The sequence below is a fragment of the Vulpes lagopus genome, chromosome 2 (assembly GCF_018345385.1).
Source record: "Vulpes lagopus strain Blue_001 chromosome 2, ASM1834538v1, whole genome shotgun sequence".
NCBI lineage: Eukaryota > Metazoa > Chordata > Mammalia > Carnivora > Canidae > Vulpes > Vulpes lagopus.
In genome coordinates this window covers 46,029,260-46,050,107 of record NC_054825.1, presented here as the reverse complement: position 1 = coordinate 46,050,107, position 20,848 = coordinate 46,029,260, and the positions used below count along the sequence as shown (strand labels likewise).

Sequence of the window (20,848 nt, the reverse complement as noted above, 5' to 3'; positions counted from 1 at the left end):
AATAGTAAAATCCAAATGATTAGAAAAGACGGGTTTATAGTACTAATTTTTACTGAGGTTTTACTTTAAAAAAATTTTTTATGTTTATTCCCTTTCCTTCATAAAACTATATACCACTAACGTTAACTAAGGGAAAAACTTAAATCACATGTTAGAGAGTGAACCTCACTACTGATACTTAAACTATATTACGATTTTTTAAAGAATTTACTCACTTCATTTACTAGTTTTAGACATTCAACTCTACCTACACTGTAAATGTTGGATTTCTGTCCTGTGATCTTTTGTCCTCTCATTTATACCTTTTGACCCGAAAATCTATTACTACCATCCCAGAGGTTAAAGAACTTAAGCCACAAATCCAGCTGCCTCCTGGCCATCAAGATCTGACAGAAGCATAATCACCCAAATCCAACTTCACAAATTAAATTCTTCTTTCTTGACAAAACTAAAAATAAAAATCCCATTCCTCCCTGATATCAATTTCCACTTCAGTGAAAGGCACAAGCTAGAAACCTAAGTCTTCTATGAACCTTCTCCCTAATCCCAAATCCAACAAAATCACCAGGTCCCAAATCCAGACCCACTATCATCATTTGCCTGATATTCCTGCCCCTAAAGGGTCTTCAACTACCCTTTAATCCGCCGTCCTCAATACAGCCACAGTGACCTTTTAAAAAATGCAAATCTGATCATTTCAGTTCCTACTTTATATCTTTCAATAACTTATTTAATATTATAATCACCATCAAAGCTAGTCGCTCCATGGAAACTCAGAGGTTCACTGAGAACTTTAGTTATATCCTTTTTTGTAAGGTCCGTACAAAAGAGTCAGGAAATTTAAAATCCTGATAATTACTTAAGACATACTATCAGCTAATACAGGGACGCCTGGGTGGCTCAGCGGTCTAGTGTCTGCCTTCAGCCCAGGGCGTGATCCCGGGGTCCTTGGATGGAGTCCCACATCGGGCTCCCTGCATGAAGCCTGCCTCTCCCTCAGCCTGTGTCTCTGCCTCTCTCTCTCTCTGTCTCTCATGAATAAATAAATAAAAATATTTAAAATAATTAAAAATAAAAATAAAATCTTAAAAAAGGAGCTAATATATTTCAAAGAAAAGCATATAGCATTGTTTGTGAAAGCAAAGAATAAAAATAATCTCAAGATAATAAAAAGAGAATACTACCCAGTCCATAAACGAAGCATTTCCATATGTACTGTTGTTGTATGATCTCTAGGATCTATTATTAAGTTGGGGCGGGGGGGGGGGGGCTACAGAGTGCACAGTTTACAAGTATTAGTGGTGCACTTTAAGGATATAAACATATTTAAGAATGTAGAGGTTCGTAAATGCTAAGAGATATCACAGGAAGGATATTCCCCACATAAAGATGGAAATAGAGGTTGCTCATCAAGAGTGAAAAATGGGTGGTTGGAGGATATGGGGGAAAGACAAACTTTTTACTGCATACCCTTTTAACCCTCTCAACTTTCGTACTGCGTCTAGTGATCACCTATAATTTCAGTATGATGTTCTCCCTCCTCAGCTTCGCACATACAAAATGAAAATTTTACAAGTGCTCACTACAAAAATATCACAGTGTGTGTGTGTATATATATATACATATATATACACTTCATCCCTACACCAACTTGAAAACCAGGTACTTGATCATTTAGTGCAGCACGACATTTCCCTCTTGGCAACTCAGGAGTTCAACTTCCCACAAACAGAAATCCTACTAGTCCACTGCTGCTGAGACAGACGCCTGTTGGTAGCGAGACCCGGCAAAACACCGCCGGATAACTGGACCTGCTCCTTAGAAAAAGCAAGACAGCGACAGCGACAGCGACAGCAGCAGCAGCAGCAGCAACTTATTACTACGCTAACATTAAAAGCCTTCAAAGATTTAGGAAAGCGAAACTTATTTAACTTATTTTTCCGGCAAATTCAAAACCGACACGTTAAAAAAAACACACACACAAACAACAACAACAAAAAATTCCCTGGTATCATTCAAAAAGATAGATGGATAGATAAAATAAATAAATAAATAAACAAACAAACAAATCCAAAATGTGTAGAAATCTACAGGGAGGCGAAGTAAACGATGCTACACGGGGACACGGTCACCTCCCTCAGGGTGATGGGACCCAAGGCCTGGAGAGGTCCCTACATGTCACACGTCCTGCAGAAGGGACGGGGTGAGAAGCAGGCTGTGTGACCTTCCATCAGCGCGCACAGCCTCCGCCCCGGGCTCCCCTCCCTCCTCAGCCGCCACACTGGATCCGCCAGCCCCGCGCGTGTCGGTGGGTCCGAAGGCACCAGATCACGCAAACGTCCCCTTCAGGATGTAACGGCAAACCCTTGCGACCAAAGAGAAGAGAAAGGTAAGAGGGTCCGCCCCAGGGAAGGCCGCGGCGGTGGGCAGGGCGCACGCGGGGCGACCCCGAGGGAGAGGTCCGCAGCCGGGGGGCGCTCGGGGGCGGCCGACGGGAGGCCCCAGCCGAGCCCCGAGCGGCTCCGAGGGGCGTCCGAGGGGCTGCGCCGGGGCAGGCAGCGGGGCCCGCGGGCCGGCACGGGGTCTGGCCAATCCCAGACACGAGGGGTGGGGTCTCCCCGGGACCCGCTCGCGGGGCGTCTCCGCTGGGGCGGGGCGGGGCGGCCCCGCAGGAGCCCGGGAGCGACAGCGAGACGTGGGCCGGGCCGGGCAGGGCCGGGCCGCGGGGCGGCCGGGGCGGGTCTTACCTCGGGCTCCGCCGCGGTGGCCGCCACGGCCCCCTCCTCTTCGCCAGGAGCCGCCCCCGCCCGCGGCCGCGAGGTCAGGCCGCCCGCGACGGCGGAGGCTCGAGCCGCCGAGGGTCGCCGGGTTCCGGAGGGTGGGCCCAGCAGCCTCAGGGGCCGGGACGGCAGCCGCCGCGCATCCCCCGCCCTGTCAGAGAGACTCCGCCCGGCCCGGGCAGGCGCATCCCCCGCCGCACCCCGCCCGGAGAGCACGCGTCGGGCGCCGCCTCAGCCGCCTCAGCCGCCTCAGCCGCCTCAGCCGCCGCCGCCTCTCTCAGTCCTTGCGGCGCTCGGCTGCCACCGCCAACCGCCGCCGCGTCCCCGGTCCGCTCGGGCCCGCGCGCCCCCGACCCCGCGCACGCGGCCCCGCCCCGCGCGACTCGGCTGCAGACGAGCAGGCGCGCGCGCACTCACCTCCCACGCCCCCTCCCGCCCGCCCGAGCCGGCCGCCCGCCGGCCCGGCCCCCGCACGTGACGCCGCCAGAGGGGACCGCAGGCGCCTGCGCGGCCACGCCCCGGGCCCGTCCGTCCGCCCCGGGCGGCCCCGCCCACACGTCTCTTCCTCACCTTACGGCAGAGCTCGGAACCGTGCCTCAGATTCTCCCTCCACTGGAGAGGAATGTCGCAAGGTCGGGGTAGAAAACTCTGGGTTTGCGACTGTAGCCCTCGCTTTCCGGCCCGCACCGAGGTGCCTGAAGGCTGGCTGGGGTGGTGAGGCCCGAGGCAGGTAAGAAGCCGCCTCCCCTCTTCGGTCGGGTCGGCGGTCTGTCCCAGCAGGGAGCCGCTTTCCGGCCCCCCCTCGGCCCCCCCCGGGGACTTAGCGCTCCGTGTCCCCTTCCCCAGTGGTGGCGCTGGGCTCTGCACCCCGCCCCCTTTAGCCCCCGCCCCTTCGCACACGCCCTCTCCCCCTCTCGTTTCCCCGCCCCCGACCTCCGTTTCCTAGTCTCACTTTTCCATTCATTCCTCGGGGTTCTCCGACTGCCCGCTAGTGCTTTAGGCTCCTGGAAGTCAGGAGCAAATCAAACAGTTTCAGCTCCCTGAAGTGCTGTGTTAGCGTGGGAGACGTTGGGAGAGTCCGCAGTAGTAATAAAGTAAAAATATAACCAAAAAAAAAAAAAAGAAGAAGCGTAGGACCCTCTGAACATCCAAGAGGGGCTCCTGATTGGGTGGAAGGACCGGGAGAAACCCTCCCCAGGTGACCGTTGAGTCAGTCCTAACGGGTTAAAAGGCGAGGTGGTGGTGAGCAGCAGCCGGTCGAGAAAGAGGAGAGGAGATGGAAGCAGAATGACGAGTGCAGAAGCATAGGACAGTATTGGCCGTAGGAGTGAAAAGGTAGAGTAGGAATGAAAAGGTAGAGTACGAGTGAAAAGGTAGAGTAGGAATGAAAAGGTAGAGTACGAGTGAAAAGGTAGAGTAGGAATGAAAAGGTAGAGTACGAGTGAAAAGGTAGAGTAGGAGTGAGAAGGTAGAGTAGGATTGAAAAGGCAGAGTACGAGTGAAAAGATAGAGTACCAGTGAAAAGGTAGAGTAGGATTGAAAAGTTAGAGTACTAGTGAAAAGGTAGAGTGAGAAGGTAGAGTAGGATTGAAAAGGTAGAGTAGGAGTGAGAAGGTAGAGTAGGATTGAAAAGGTAGAGTACGAGTGAAAAGTTGGAGTAGGATTGAAAAGGTAGAGTACTAGTAAGAAGGTAGAGTAGGAGTGAGAAGGTAGAGTAGGATTGAAAAGCTAGAGTACTAGTGAAAAGGTAGAGTAGGATTGAAAAGGTAGAGTAGGATTGAAAAGGTAGAGTACGAGTGAAAAGGTAGAGTAGGAGTGAAAAGGTAGAGTAGGATTGAAAAGGTAGAGTAGGAGTGAGAAGGTAGAGTAGGAGTGAGAAGGTAGAGTACGAGTGAAAAGGTAGAGTACGAGTGAAAAGATAGAGTAAAAAAAAAAAAGAAAAGAAAAGATAGAGTACCAGTGAAAAGGTAGAGTAGGATTGAAAAGTTGGAGTAGGGGATCCCTGGGTGGCGCAGCGGTTTGGCGCCTGCCTTTGGCCCAGGGCGCGATCCTGGAGACCCGGGATCGAATCCCACGTCGGGCTCCTGGTGCATGGAGCCTGCTTCTCCCTCTGCCTGTGTCTCTCCCTCTCTCTCTCTCTCTCTCTCTCTCTCTCTGTGACTATCATAAATAAATTTAAAAAAAAAAAGAAAAGTTGGAGTAGGATTGAAAAGGTAGAGTAGGAGTGAGAAGGTAGAGTAGGATTGAAAAGGTAGAGTACAAGTGAAAAGTTGGAGTAGGATTGAAAAGGTAGAGTACTAGTGAAAAGGTAGAGTAGGAGTGAAAAGTTAGAGTACTAGTGAAAAGGTAGAGTAGGATTGAAAAGGTAGAGTAGGAGTGAGAAGGTAGAGTAGGATTGAAAAGGTAGAGTACAGTGAAAAGTTGGAGTAGGATTGAAAAGGTAGAGTAGAAGTGAGAAGGTAGAGTAGGATTGAAAAGGTAGAGTATGAGTGAAAAGATAGAGTACCAGTGAAAGGTAGAGTAGGATTGAAAAGTTAGAGTACTAGTGAAAAGTTGGAGTAGGATTGAAAAGGTAGAGTACTAGTGAGAAGGTAGAGTAGGATTGAAAAGGTAGAGTACGAGTGAAAAGTTGGAGTAGGATTGAAAAGGTAGAGTACAAGTGAAAAGGTAGAGTAGGAGTGAGAAGGTAGAGTAGGATTGAAAAGGTAGAGTATGAGTGAGAAGGTAAAGTAGGATATAGTTGGTCAAGGTCATAGGCGTAGATTACCCTTTAAAGAAGCATCATTTTTGAGGATGAGTGAGGAGGGGCGAGGATGTGGGCCGAGACATTGTTCTCTTTAAAGATGGGGAGCCTGGGGATCCCTGGGTGGCTCAGCGGTTTAAGTGCAGCCTTCAGCCCAGGGCGTGACCCTGGAGACCTGGGATCGAGTCCCGCGTCGGGCTCCCTGCATGGAGCCTGCTTCTCCCTCTGCCTGTGTCTCTACCTCTCTCTCTCTCTCTCACTCTGTGTGTGTGTGTCTCATTAATAAATAAATAAAATATTTGAAAATAAATAAAGATAGGAAGACTTAGGCGTAAAAGTGTACAATGGAACCCAGAGGTAGACAATTCGTGGAGGAAGGAGACTATAGCATCAAGCACACTCGTGGAACTCCGCCTTGTGTGCCTGTTAGGATAACCTGAGAAGTTGGTTTGGGGTTTCTTAAAAAATAAAACCAGTGCTGCTGCTCCAATTAAACAAATTCAGGGGTTAGAGCCCAGGCATCAGTATTTTTTAAAGCTCCTGAGATGTGCTGTGGTTTGAGAACATCTAGAGGAAAGGATGGGAGAGAGGGAAGGAAGGATGAAAAGAAGACAGGGAGGGAGGAAGGGAAGTTGGTGACCTTGTCTCTAACATTAAGATGAGAGTCATTCGATGAGAGAGTTGGGGATGGAATGAGAAGCTTGAGCAGAGTGATGGAAGTGTTGGATAACTGCTCTGGGAAATGGGAAAGGCGTCATTTCTGCCTTTGCCTTCAGCAGGTGCCATCCCTCAATCTTAATGATGTCCACCTCAGGGCTCTCCTTCCTTTTCCCTAGCATCCACAGCTAGAGATCCGACCTTTAGTGCTCAATCAAGGGCAACTTTATTTCTGTCCCCGAAAAGAGCCAAGTCAATTTGAGATTCAAAGACTTAATTTTACTCCCCCTAGTATACAGTGCCTTGCCAATTGAGAATCTGTCTTTGTTACTCAGAAATCATTTAAGTTAGGAATGAGATATAAAAACAGTTAAGATATAGCCCTGTTAAGATCTCATACTATTAGGGAAAACAGACCTTTTAAAAGAACAATTCACTTGGCAGGCAGAGAGGTCTCTATAAGGCAAAGCCAAAGCCAGTGCATGGCTACTGTCTATTAACTAGGGCTAATCCAGAAACCTGTCTATCTGCCTCCAGATAAGAGAGAGTTACTGTTGTGTGGTATGACTAGGGCTTAATATGGAGAGTAGGGGTGGGGCAGAGATAAAGATGATAAAGTGGGTGTGAACAGATTATGAGGAGCTTTGAATTCCATGCTAAAGTGTTTAGATTATCTACTATAAGCAATTAATAGGTCTTAAAAAAAAAAATGAAAATAAAATAACCTTTTTTTTTTCCCACCATAAACTTCTTTGGCAGCCTGGACAGTGGACCCTATCTCAGAATGTTTTTAAATGCATAAAATAAAATACATAGAAACAAAATCAATTTATTTAAAGTTTTAAAAATATTAAAACAAGTGTTTGGTGTAGTTATATGTGTGCTTTATGTATTAAATTACATCTGGCAGTAGGTCTAATTATGTGATTTCAAAATACTGATGAGTGTGAATTATATTTTGAGATACCTGTACAACTTCAGTAGTGACATGAAAATGTCATGTTTCTATTGGTGACAAAAACATAGGGACTGCTAATAGTGCTGTGGATTATTGCCTATACTTACTGAAGAAATGCTGAATTTCAGCTAGAGAGTATTAAAAATCAAGATGCAGTTTTTCACGGTCCAAGTTTGTGGCACTTTTAATTCTAGCCACATCCTGGCCCGTGGACCCTAGATTTATAAAAAGCTGACTATGGTTTTGAGCAAGAGCATGACAGATCAGATGTGTGTTTCAGAAGGTCCTGGAAGAGTGTTCACTTCCCAGCCTCCGTGGGAGTAAGGCACTGGCTATTTGATTCTCCTCTTGTACCATAAGGGTAGCAGTCAGTACTGTCACCTAATAATTTGGGCCTGCAAGAGTACTGAGCGTGTGATTATATATGTAGGAGCAGTACTAGAAAATACATTGGAAAAGATACATTGGGGCTCTTTTTCCGGAAATCATTGGATGCCAGGGTGCGATTTGTACTTGATTTGGTAGATAATGGAGAGATGATAAAATTTTGGGAGTAGAATAATGTAACTAGAGTTCTGTTTGAAAAATTAGTCTACCAGTAATGTGTAAATGAGATTGTCAAAGAGAAAGTAGGAGTGAAGAATCTGGACCAATAAATAATTAAAATTTTTTTAACTAAATTTTACTATAAAGTGATCTCTAAAGCATCTGCTAAGTTACTTTTTCCTCAGTATGACTGAGTGGTCTGAAAAAACATAGATTGGATTAAATCACACACCTTTCAACAGAGATGTGCACACCAGTATGGCAGTCAGTTAGCAGTTTACATGGTCTAGAGGCTAACCCATTCTTTTATATTATAAGTGATAAAGTTAGTACTTCTCATAGGCTATGGCTTTACCACATATATAGGTTCCCAGGTGCTGCTAAGGCCTTCCTTGGTTAAATTCATCTACACCTGTAAGTCCTATATTTCAACTTCTTAAGGTCAAGATTGCTCTCTCCTTGTCAATCCCTTAAACCTCTTGGAAGAGTAAAATGCATTAGCAAACAAAAAGGAAGTCCTAAAAGCCCAGATAACCCATCTCTTTAGAAACTGATCAGTACCAGAATATGCAAAAGTTACTGTCCAGATTGCAGCAAGTCCCCAACTTGTGTGCATTTTTAAACATATTCAAAAAACTAGGGATCCCTGGGTGGCGCAGGGGTTTGGCGCCTGCCTTTGGCCCAGGGCGCGATCCTGGAGACCCAGGATCGAATCCCACGTCGGGTTCCCGATGCATGGAGCCTGCTTCTCCCTCTGCCTGTGTCTCCGCCTCTCTCCCTCTCTCTCTGTGTGACTATCATAAATAAAGAAAAATTAAAAAAAAAAAAAAACTATGGGGTGCAAGTATTACCCAAATAAGTAATGTAAACTTAACTTTCAGAATCAATTTATCTGAAAGACTACCTTCTTCAGCATGACTAGACTATATTGATTTTGTCCATCTTTAGGAGACCATTTGGGTAGTGATATGGTTCAGTACAGACTGAGAATAAAATTTATAGATAGAGGTTGAGTTTCATCTGTCTCCTTTTTAAGGGAATGGGGAGATGGGTCTATCTGCAGCAAGAATACTTGTCATTTATGAAGCTTTTTAAGAATCTTTAGTACTTAAAAAAATTTTCTGAAATTTCCTTTCTTTGGCTTCTGATTAAATGGCTATCCCTTCCCCACCTTCATGTGTTATAAAAGCACTAGAACATCATCCTCATACTGAAAAAAATTGTCCCAATCACAATTATTATTTTTGAGCATCTAAATTATAGGTTTAAAAACTCAAGGCAAAAAAAAAAAAAAAAAACCACACACACACAACTGGAGGCCTCTTCCCTTATGGCCAATGAATAAAAATACTCAGTGTGGTAGATTCAGTTCCTTCAAAACAATAGCTTGGGGATTTCTGGCCTTGGTTGGCTCTGATTTTCTCACTAGTATTTGTTGTAGCAACTTGGCACTTTACGTTAGCAGCTAAAATAAATACTTGCTGGAAATGTTTAGCCCTACTTAATAATATGTAATTCAAATTTGGTCAGATAACTCACAAATATTTGTGTTAATTGACATTTAAAGACAAATTGCTAAGACAGAACGTTTTATATGTATAATTGGGTCACTTCAGATCCTGTTTTCCTAATAACACAATACAGTAAAACATAAATGCATTATTTCTTTTATTCATTCCTTAAATATATATTGAGCCCCTACTATGTGCCAAGCATGTTTTTGAAACCCATTAATTAGGAGTTTATAATAACAATTTACCTCTTATGAAAAAGTGATTTACCAGGCTTTGAAATGTATAGGACAAATAAGATTAAAAGATAATAAGTTTTTCATGCTCTTTCAAACTGTGTTTGCATATAACTACTGAACACAGTGGTTATTTTATGAAATCAGGCAGATTATAACTTTATTTTGATCACACTTTATTAGCTTTAATTTGTTAATGCATATGATAAAATAAAAATCTGTCCATTCCTTTATAAATATTATCTTACTCAGACCTCTCCTGAAACCTATTGTCCTCCACACACACACGGTCTTTACAACCCCAGGCATTTCAAATTTTGCAGTTGTATAAAGTCATTTCTCAGAAAATTCTGAGCAAAACACAGCTTAAGGAAAAACTGGTGTTTATATCAGGTTTATAGTAGGAAAAAAAAATTTGGTATAATTACAAATGGAACCTTTGAGTTAAAAATGGTAGATTGAGAATAAAATTATATTCATGGTCAATGACACCTTAGCCATTGATAGCCATACCTAGTAATAGCAGTAAATAGAGAATTTTGGTTCTAGAAGAAATCCCAAAAAGTCACCTGATTTAGCTCCCTGACCCAAGGCAGGACCAAATGGAATTTGTGGCAGTAGAGTTAACAAGCGTCATCATCATACCAAGCGCTTTTTCTACTTTGAGAGCTGAATTCCTCTACTTGTAAAATATTGATGTCAGAGGAATATTATTCAAATTTATAAATAATTTATAAAATTGAGAAATCTTCCTATGTTTATAACAATTTTGCGTTTCAAAATGTATTTTACTTCTGTATCTTGTTCAGGAAAAACATTTGTTAAAGTTTCTCCAGTTTGTCAAGCACTAAAGAAAACAGGGATGATTAAAATCTGATAATCTCTGCCCTCAAGAGGGATATATAAATCTGCCCTCAAGAGTGATATATAAATCTTGATGGTAATTTTTACATTCCACTTTATACAAATCTTTAGATGGTTTAGGCTAGCATTAAAAGGAAACGTTTAATAGGGGAAAATTGAAACCAAAAAAAAAAGTTTGAACTTCCTTCCTGAAAATATTTCTGCTTATGCTGCCATGAAAAGCACATTTGGTCTTGGATTTTATTCTTTTTGTGAAATCACAAATGGAATCATACATTAGAAGTTGGACATAATCTAATTTTAGTAAACAGATTAATTTTACATCTTTGTGTTTGAAAGTTTATAGGAGAAAGATTAGACTTTCTCTGGTTTTTTTTTTTTTCCAAGGGACAGAAGTAAGACCACTGAGTTGAAGAAACAGGCATATTTTAGGTCAGTGTAAGAGTGGGAGGTGCACATCTTTTTTTTTTTTTTCCTGAATGGAAATAGCTGTATTTACTGGTTATGTGCTCATTATAAAAAGAGAGTGAAAAAATAAAACAGTGTTAAAAGGTAGAAGGAAAAAAATTAAGTATTAATTATCTTTTAAAACAATATTTAAACTGAATGGCTATCATTCTTGATTATTTTTGTGTATATTTTTCTGGTACAAATTTTTATATAAACTTCCTTTTTGTAGCATATCATGAACGTCTATGTCAATAAATTTGTATCTACAACTTTACTGTTTAATGGCTGACAATATCATTGTTTGGAAACTTGTTATTTAAATTTACCAGTCCTCTTTTGAACTTTCAGATTCTTTTTTTTTTTTTTCAGTTATAAACATTCCAGTGATGAATATTCTTGTTAAATTTTTGTATACATCCTTAATGTTTCCCTGAAGATAAATTTCTGAAAGTGTAATACCTACATGTAGACATTTCTTAAGAATTGGAATGTAATGGTAAATTACCCTTCAAAAAGCTTGCATTTGTTTATACTGCTCTAAACAATGAGAATGCGTATTTTCCCATGGTCTCACAGCAATGCTAGTTATTATCAATTTTCCTCATCTTTGCTGATTCGATAGGTAAAAAATGAAATCTTGATTTAACTTGATTTCCTTTGATTACTAGTAAAGTGTTGAGTAACTTTTCATGTGTTTATTGGCCAGTCACATAAGTGTATTAAGCCCCACTTTCTTCTAATATTTTTGTTTTCTTTCTTAACATTTAAATTTTGTTCCACCTAAAGTATAATTTGACATAAGATATGAGTTAGGGGCAGCCTGGGTGGCTCAGCGGTTTAGCCCCGCCTTCAGTCCAGGCATGAGCCTGGAGACGCAGGATCAAGTCCTGAGTCCGGCTCCCTGCATGGAGCCTGCTTCTCTCTCTGCCTGTGTCTCTGCCTCTCTGTTTCTGTGTCTCTCATGAATAAATAAATAAAATCTTAAAAAATATATATATGAGTTAGAGCTCTAACTTCCTTCTTTTATCAAATGTTTAACAGTTTGTCTCAATACCATTTATTCAATAATTCAGCAAGCATATCCCAAACTTCTCTGCATAGATGATAAGGTGTCAATAGATACTCTGTTTAACAAAAAAAAAAAAGTGTCTCATGGTCAAATGAATTTGGGAAAAAATCAGAACAAGAAAAATTACACTTCTTTATTGCAGAACGTCTAGCCTCTAACATGCTTGTATGCCTTATGACTCTCTAATAAGGAGTTTTAGTATGCAGCATTTCCCTAACTTAACCATATAACCTTATTTTTTTCTTTCAAGAAATACTTCTGAGGGGATCCCTGGGTGGCTCAGCGGTTTAGTGCCTGCCTTTGGCCCACGGTGAGATCCTGAAGTCCCGGGATCGAGTCCCACGTCGGGCTCCCGGCATGGAGCCTGCTTCTCCCTCCTCCTGTGTGTCTGCCTCTCTCTCTCTCTCTCTCTCTCTATGTCTATCATAAATAAATAAATCTTAAAAAAAAAAAAAAGAAAAGAAATACTTCTGAAATCTGTGGAACTGTGCTGTCCAAAACAGTAGCGATAGCCACATGTAGATATTTAAATTTAAGTTTAAATTAATTAAAATTAAATATTCAGTTCTACCATCACACTGGCCACATTTCAAGTGCTCAGTAGCTACATGTGGCAGATAACTACTGTATTGGACTTTGCCAGTAAGGAACATTTCCATAATCACCAAAAGTACTATTAGCACTCCTTTAGAACATAGTTCATTGGAACAAACATCCAACCTACTGTTTTTTTCCTAATGAACCAGCAGCTTCTTCCCTTACTTATATCAGCAGGTAATCAGGTTGACTCCTATTGAATTGTAAATTTTCTCTTTAAGGTAGTTTTTATTACCTTCTATGGAATTACCTTATTTTTTATAACAAATACTCAAGTAACGTACATTTTAAGGATTTTAATATTAATATGAAAAAGTAGTCTCCTTTTGTTAAAATTAAGCCTTTGTTTAGGAAGTGTTCTATACTGTGATTTCAGTATTAGTTTCATTTAGCTACAGAAGTTGGAAGATACATAAACTGTAATTGCAGGGCTTGTGTATACTGACAACACATTAACATCATTGCTACACTCTGAGGTTGAGAGAACAATTTTCTCTGGAGTTAGCATTCACTCTTATGCCAAAGGTAGAGCACAGAGTCATGCACTTGCTAGATCTGTCCTTTATAATTTTGTGGCTTTATAAAAAAGATAACATGCTTTATTTTCAAGAAATTTCTAAGTCTCATTATACCACCCCAAATAATAGGGAGTAAGGAAGAAACTCCTTTTGAGAACTTGTTGTATGTCAGATGATATGTTGACTGTTTTCACTCATGTTTTTATTTTGTGTAACAACCCTGTAAGGCAGGTGTTTTTATTACCTCATTTTACAAATGAGTAAAATGAGGCCTAGCAAAAGAATAAATAGCTTGGCCAGAGTCACATAGATAGTAAATGGCAAAATCAGAGCCTGGACTTTTCAAAGCCTCCTAACCCCAAAACCTAGAACTATATAATTTGTAGGACTTTACAAACAAGACTGTGAGGAGCTTATTGTCTCCCTAGGTTCCAATCTTCCTTACCACCCACCAAGACCAAGTACATAGGTCTTATGTCTGAAGGAATTTATTATTAACAGAGGAGAACAGACAAAACACAAAACCAAAGCAGAACTGGGAATGTTACAGACAACACAAACATCTTAAGAGGCCTTATTTATCTTGTTTTCCCTAATCTGTATGTTCTGACTCCTTTTTGTTTCAGTCATCTGACAAACATCTGTACCTTAGCTATGCCAAACACAGTGCTTACTATATAGAAAGGAAATATCCCTAGGATGGTTCTAGATGGTTCTTGGTTCTTTTGATAGGTCCCTTTCTGTCTCCGTTTTCTCTACCCCATTGATAATGGGATCTTCATCCCTGAGTCACCCCAACTAAAACCCACAGACCATTTCCTAATTCTTCTCTATCTGCTGTTCTCTGATCACTTACCTAACTGAATCTCAGTCTAAAGTACCTTTTCCTCCTTGCCTCCCCATTTCTACTACCATTTCCCCTGATTTAGGTCATTTCTTCCTATACCTTTACTTTCTTTCTTTTTTTTTTACCTTTACTTTCAATAAAAATCTACTTGATCTCTTCTTCCAACTTCTCTCCCTACCAATTAATCCTATATACCCTGGTTGAATTAGTAAACTTCCTAAAGCACCAGCCTTGCCATAACAGCTTCCCTTTGCCTCAGTATAAATTCCAAACTCTTTCACCTGGACTTCAGTCTGTTACCATTTAGCTTCTAATAATCATCTTCTAACCCTCACCTGTACCCTTATTCTTTATTTCTAGCCAGACTGGACCTCCCTTCTAAAGGCATTTCCCTTCCTCTCTCTCACCTTTTTTTTTTTTTTTTAAGATTTTATTTATTTGTTTGATAGCACACAAGCAGGGGGAGCAGTGGCAGTGAGAGGGAAAAACAGGCTCCCCACTGAGCAGGGAGCCAGACACAGGGCTCCATCCCAGGACCCTGTGATCTATGACCCAAGCCAAAGGCAGATGCCCAACAGCCTGAGCCACCCAGGTTCCCCTGGAAATACTACTTTATATCTTTTAAAATTTTAGTTAACAATGTTTCTTCATTTTATATTGACAAATACTCTATGATATGATAAAGGTGATGTATTAATATTCTCACTTTACAGAAGAGAATACTGAGGCCTAAAGAAATTAAGTGGCTTATCTATGATTACATGGCCAGTGAGTAACAGAACTGAGTCTAGAATTCAAATCTTCAAGGATGCCTGGGTAGCTTAGTAGTTGAGCATCTGCCTTTGGCTCAGATCGTGATCCTGGGGTCCTGGTATCGAGTCCCACATTGGGCTCCCTGCATGGAGCCTGCTTCTCCCTCTGCCTGTGTCTCTGCCTCTCCCTGTGTCTCTCATGAATAAATAAATAAAAGCTTTTAAAAAAATAATAAATAATACTCAAGTTTTCAGATGTGAAGTTTAGAGTATTTCTTGGCTAACGGTGGTTTGGCCAAAGGCTAGTTTAGTTTCATTTGCTTTAGAATTGGTGGAGTTAAACCATTGCAATCATGCAATCATTCCATCCTTGGAATAGAGCTAGATCCTTGATCGACCCATTGTCTGTGTTTTGGGTATTTTCAAAATCAAAGCACTAAAACTTTTCTGAAGGAAATATTGGCTACTTCGGTCACTCCCTCCAAGATAGGGACCTCCTGTCTGTAGTTGGGTTGGCTGTTAAGATGTGGGTCTGATTTCAGCTGACAGCATAGAGAGTAGGTCTCCCAAGTATTTGCCAGGAAGTACAATCTGGCACTCGCCATTATGTAGTATTCATTAAAAACATGGGGGAAAGATTGAGGGAGACTTGCCTGATGCACAAGCACTTCCCTTTTCATATTCATTTACTCTTAAGTGAGATCAGCAAGCTGAGTAACTAGCCTCCATAGACTTGGCTTTTACTAGATTGCTGTTTACTCATTTACCATCAGGCTAGATGTGAGGGATCATTATTAAAAACAATCCTCTGAAACTGCTTCATCTATTATAAAAATATGTGGGACATTATTCATTATGATATACTGTGTCTTTTATGAAAATTTCTCTAAAGAAAACTGTCTAACCTTAATACAAAGAATGCTTTTACCTTTCCTGAGCAGTCACTTTGTTTTTACCTTATGGACATTGTGAATGTTTAACTTAACGCTCTCTGGTTAGCTGCCAAAAAGCTTACAGCCAAATTTGTGGCCCACCCATAGCAAATGTGCTCTATGCCTCGTTAACTTTGTTCCTGGCCCTCGTTTATGTCTCTGCTGAAGTTATTCTCTCTTCTTAAGAAAATCTTAACTCATGCCATCTTTTTTATATATCTATGTTAATATGTATATTTTTTTCTCATCAACAGTCTTACATTGTTTCTGAAGTAGTTCAGATTTACAATATACTGTATGCACATAAAACCATCTTTGGTGCTTCTTAGTTACCTCATTTACTTTAGGCTTTTTTTCTTGAGGGGTATATTTATTTTTTGTATAGGTTTTGCAGGGTTTTGAGTATAGGAAAATGGTTGTGCCACAAAATTTTATTATTTTACTAGTGTAATCAAGTGGTAGTTTACTTGGTCTAATGGCCAGAATTGATTAAATTGATTATTCTAGCCCAGTCTTTCATAGAAATGGTATTATTCTTACAATATGCTTTGTTTTCTACTCTCTACCTGCATGTGACTGTTTATTGCTTTGTGATTTTTAGTGATGATGTAATGCTGTCAGGTAATGAATAGCTGTTAACTCTCTAAGGCTCAAATATGTTACCTTTCACATTTACCAGACTTCTTTTCTTTGTTATAAGCACCTTACCTTGGGTGGTCATGAGTGTATTAATCTTACTATATAATTTATCTTGTTCTCTAAATTAATCATGCTTTTGTTTGGACAAGATAATATGAATAGATACTCGTTTCCAAACCTCATTTCCTTTCATTGGTACGGAGTACTATCTAAATTTTCTGATATTACTAATATCAATTAATAATATAAATACTAATAGTACAACATTTTATTTTGTTTTAATACCTTCAAGTAAAACTAATTGGCCTTTCCTACAACTCACTGAGGCATGCAAAACAGACACATACTCTTCTTACAGAAAACAAAAGCAAGGACAAAATCATTTAAATTCTTTGATAGAACTGGGGCTGCATCCAGGTCTCTTGATTCCTGTGCCTAACTACCTTTCAATTTACAAAAGATTTTCTAACTTTGATTATAAACATTTCATAGTCTTTATCTTACCACTTGAGGTTAAAAATGGGAAATGGGCTAGGACATATTACATCACTCATGCTCACAGCTGGGCAGAACAGGGCATGATTTTCATTTGTGTTACTCTCTCAATTTTCTGTTCTCAAAATTGTGGTTCTTTTTAACTACAACTCTAATCACTGTCACTTTCTATTGTGGAATGAGGAAGCAATATTTTTATCTTATCTCTTGAAAATTAATGTTGAAATGGGAACTATTTCCTTTGTTAATGAGCAACGTTTTTCTTTACAATCTTTGAAAATTCACTTTACTGTAAAATAATTTGCCACTATTATCATGCATATTCACTAAATGGCCAGATAATATGGTTAATGCTAAGAAGTTTGGTAAATGTTTGTTACAATTTTAACCAAACTCTGTATTTAAAGAGGAAATTAAAAATTCATGCTTACTGTTTTAGCATGAAAATTTTCCAAAGTTTTATTCTAACTAATTACTAACATACAGCACATTAGTTAGGGTCTCTTGAATGTTTACTCTTAGTCAGGGATTGTTGGTGAACACTTTACAATTATATTTAATCTTTACCAAAACTCTGTAAAAGTAACTCCTATTTATTACTCCCATTTTACAGCCAGGTATCATATTCAACAGTAAATATTATCTTCTGCCTCTCCTTCAGCTTCTGGAATTTCTGATTAGCCCTGGTCGGTACAAGATGGACCCTGTAGTCTTAAGTTACATGGACAGTCTACTGCGGCAATCAGATGTCTCACTGTTGGATCCTCCAAGCTGGCTCAATGACCATATTATTGGATTTGCCTTTGAATACTTTGCCAATAGTCAGTTTCATGACTGCTCTGACCACGTCTGCTTCATCAGCCCCGAAGTTACCCAGTTCATCAAGTGCACTAGCAACCAAACAGAGATTGCCATGTTCCTTGAACCTCTGGACCTCCCCAACAAGAGAGTTGTATTTTTAGCCATCAATGATAATTCCAATGAGGCAGCTGGGGGAACCCATTGGAGTTTGTTGGTTTATATCCAAGACAAAAATAGCTTTTTTCATTACGATTCCCATAGCAGAAGCAACTCAGTCCATGCAAAGCAGGTAGCAGAGAAACTGGAAGCTTTCTTAGGCAGAAAAGGAGACAAACTAGCCTTTGTTGAAGAGAAAGCCCCTGCTCAACAAAACAGCTATGACTGTGGGATGTATGTGATTTGTAACACTGAGGCCTTGTGTCAGAACTTCTTTAGGCAACAGCCAGAATCACTATTGCAGCTACTCACTCCTACATACATCACAAAGAAAAGAGGAGAATGGAAAGATCTCATTGCCAGACTTGCCAAAAATTAGCTATCAAAGTATATCTATGACTTTTGAAGTCTTCTCTTTCTGCCCATCCCCATTTATTGGATGGCTGCAGTCTCAGTGCCTGAAAGAAGATGCCTAGTAGAGGGAAGCTTAGTGTTCTTATTTTTCCCTGAAGAATGTCATTATCCAAATGGAAAGTTTCACTTTAACCCTAACGTGAGAGGAGTGTGCTCTGTGAAAATGTCTTGAAGTTATGCATCAAAACCTTAAAACTACGCTATCTTAACGTTTAATTAATTCCCTTTTTGTCTCCCTTATCCACATTGCCTTATTCCAAAGGAAAAGCAGCGATCTTTAAAGAAATCAAGTATATGTGAAATCTAGAGGAATTCAAGAAGAACATTACAGAAGAAGCAAAAACTTACTGCACAGCCTACAGCCTACGTATTTAAAGAGATCAACTGGCTAGAAGCAGGTCAAGATCTAACCTAATTCAAGATCTAAATATTAGAATCAATTACTCATTTCTGCGACATCTCTTCCATTCACCATGCTTTCTTGGCTATCTTTGTAATCTTTGCAGATCCTTGATAAAGATGATCTTCCCCCATCTGATTCCTGGACTGCTTTAAGAAAAGGGGAATCTTGAGTAACTTCATTAAAATAAATGGCTGTTGGACCTTTTAATTTGCTCAGTAAATGGGTCGGCTTACTGCTCTGCATTGATAACAGCTTTTCTTAACCTCCTCTGTTAACAACGCACACACTCCTTCCTTGTATCCAAAGTTTTGTGGTTTTAAAACTTGTAGCTGATAACTTTCCAAGGTTACCTGTATTGCTAATAAATATTACTGCTTTCTGATAGTCATAGTTTTTCCTTTCCTTTCTATCCATAATCTGGCAAAATTGTTTCCAGTTATGTCATGGTGATGTCAGGATTATTATTGTAGCTAAAACTTGCAAGCTAAAAGTTGGTTTGTTTTTGCAATTATAAAGCAGAAAAAGTGACCTTTCTCAACCCTTCTACTTAATTCAAAATGCAGACGATGTTGTTTTTTAAATACGGAACCAAGAATAAAAAGAAATGCTATCCCTCCTAAATCATTGTTGTGTTTTTTTCTGAGTTTCAAATAATTAACAACCAGATGATATGCTGGGTACACACATTAATTCTACTCCTAACAAGAATTAGATTGCAATGTATATGAGACTTGAAAACCAAAGATTAGTTTCAGCTGCAAAATTTATTTCGCCTCCCTCCCCAGCCTACCTTTGCCCCCAGCCCTCATGGCCCAAAATAACCTCACCACTCAGTAACCGCAAAGGCAGTAACTCAGTTCCTTTTCGTCAGGGAGGGAAAACACAGTGTAAGTAATACAGGTTACATAGCAGGCGGAGTGAACTAGAGTTAAAACTGAAAGTCTGAGAAAGCTACAAAAAGTTTCCATTTCAAGTCCGTATGTTTTAGATACAGAAGAGACCTAATGAAAACGGGAGCAGGAAAAAGAAAAGATTAGGAACTGGCATTCAAACATAGAGGTGAAATAGGGAGGGGAGGACAGCAAGAGGAGTGACATAGATTGCTGAGGCCATGAGTGTAGATAAAGATAAGACAGCAATATCATTTCAGTAACTGTTGACTTAGGTATCTAGTCTAGATTATGAACGACTCAAATGCTCTCTGGGAATAGTCCTTCTGATAACACAAAGTATGTCTGTTTAAATGTCAGCTTGTCTCCCTCTTACAGGTCAATCCATATGAGAGCAATCTTTCCCAACTCCCTAAAAGTCACACCAGAAATAAATTATTTTTTGAACAGAACTAGTAAAATCTTATAAATAAATAATAAAATCTAAGGTCTCCTTTTCTAAATATATAACATGGTTGGACTGTGCCACAGGTTAGTCTTCTATAAAACTTGTGAGTATGCCATTTGTGTTAGCATTATAAATGACAGGTTTGGGACCTCTGGGTGGCTCAGGGTTGAGCCCGAGCCTTTGGCCCAGGGCGTGATCCTGGAGTCCCAAGATCGAGTCCCACATTGGGCTCCCTGCATGGAACCAGCTTCTCTCTCTGCCTGTGCCTCTTGCCTCAATCTCTCTCTCTCTCTCTCTCTCTCTCTCTCTTATGTCTCTCATGAATAAACAAAATCTTTAAAAGAAAAATGACAGACTTGAAAAAGAGTTTACTTGTAGTATTTCACTAGGTACTATAACAGCCATAAGCTGTGCTCTTGCTTGACCATACACCATTGATAATATGTGATACAAAATTGGGAAAAGCTCTTTTGTGGTACTGTGCTTCCTTTTCTCTTAGAGTCAGAAGAATCCAGTCTGCAAAACTCAGCTTCAGAACATTCAAAAGGAAAGCAGGTTTCTCAGAATTGGATTGAGCAATTACTATACTGAACTCCCTGCATTCAAACACCCTGATGTATTGCTCCATTTGTATATTCATACTTGTCCATCCTATGGTGATCAAAAATAAAAATAAGTGTCAGTGGGATTTTTTTTTTTTTTTTTTAGTATCGCTAACACATAATGTTACATTAGTTTTAGGTATACAGTGGGCTATTTAATACTGTTCAAATCCTAAGTATTTCTCCCCTTTGGCTAGATGGCTATTAAACTTCGTAATCTCTAGCCCTAATCAGATCAGAATACTTTAAAAATCACATGTGGATTATATTTCTGATATGTACATTATTATTTTTACTATAATTTTTACTATCTCCGTATTGACCATATGTTTTAGTACATATTTCATTGAAATGACAAAGTAGAATTTCTCAGTCATGTGGTTATTTTTCCCCCCATCACTTAGAAAAGGGGAAAATACAGAAATTACATGTTGCTGTGGGAAAGAGCATGAATGTATCAATCAAATTCAAGCCCTGTGTGTTATAAATGTATAAGCCTCAGGCAGGTTTAAGATTGAGTAGCCTCATCTGCAAAATCAA

At 40.2% G+C, this 20,848-nt stretch overlaps 2 protein-coding genes across 9 annotated transcripts in view; one reads left to right on the top strand and one right to left on the bottom strand.

The window, feature by feature from the left end:
* The window catches only part of MYO9A (myosin IXA), a 271,647-nt gene extending 268,182 nt beyond the window's left edge, over positions 1-3,465 (bottom strand). For 5 of the 6 annotated variants that reach the window (XM_041746477.1, XM_041746479.1, XM_041746482.1 and 2 more), the window contains exon 1: positions 3,351-3,465. The gene's annotated coding sequence lies outside the window, so the exon portion shown is untranslated. Of the gene's footprint in view, positions 1-2,747; positions 2,880-3,350 lie in introns of those variants that run through there. The other variant, XM_041746478.1, reaches the window with a different exon arrangement.
* SENP8 (SUMO peptidase family member, NEDD8 specific) lies at positions 2,088-18,989 on the top strand. Of its 3 annotated transcripts, none has more exons than XM_041746485.1 (2): positions 2,088-2,389; positions 17,256-18,989. In XM_041746485.1, the coding sequence occupies exon 2, from the start codon at positions 17,292-17,294 to the stop codon at positions 17,928-17,930; it is 639 nt and encodes a 212-aa protein (XP_041602419.1). In that variant the 5' UTR covers positions 2,088-2,389; positions 17,256-17,291; the 3' UTR covers positions 17,931-18,989. The 3 variants fall into 3 exon arrangements, with proteins under 3 accessions (XP_041602419.1, XP_041602417.1, XP_041602418.1); XM_041746483.1 differs by lacking the exon at positions 2,088-2,389 and adding an exon at positions 3,372-3,510 and having other exon boundaries at positions 17,208-18,989; XM_041746484.1 differs by lacking the exon at positions 2,088-2,389 and adding an exon at positions 3,376-3,510.
* The last annotated feature ends 1,859 nt before the right edge of the window (positions 18,990-20,848 follow it).

What these genes read in the sequence shown, in the direction of transcription:
- SENP8 (XM_041746485.1), top strand. Translation starts at nt 17,292, where the DNA reads ATGGACCCTGTAGTCTTAAGTTACATGGACAGTCTACTGCGGCAATCA.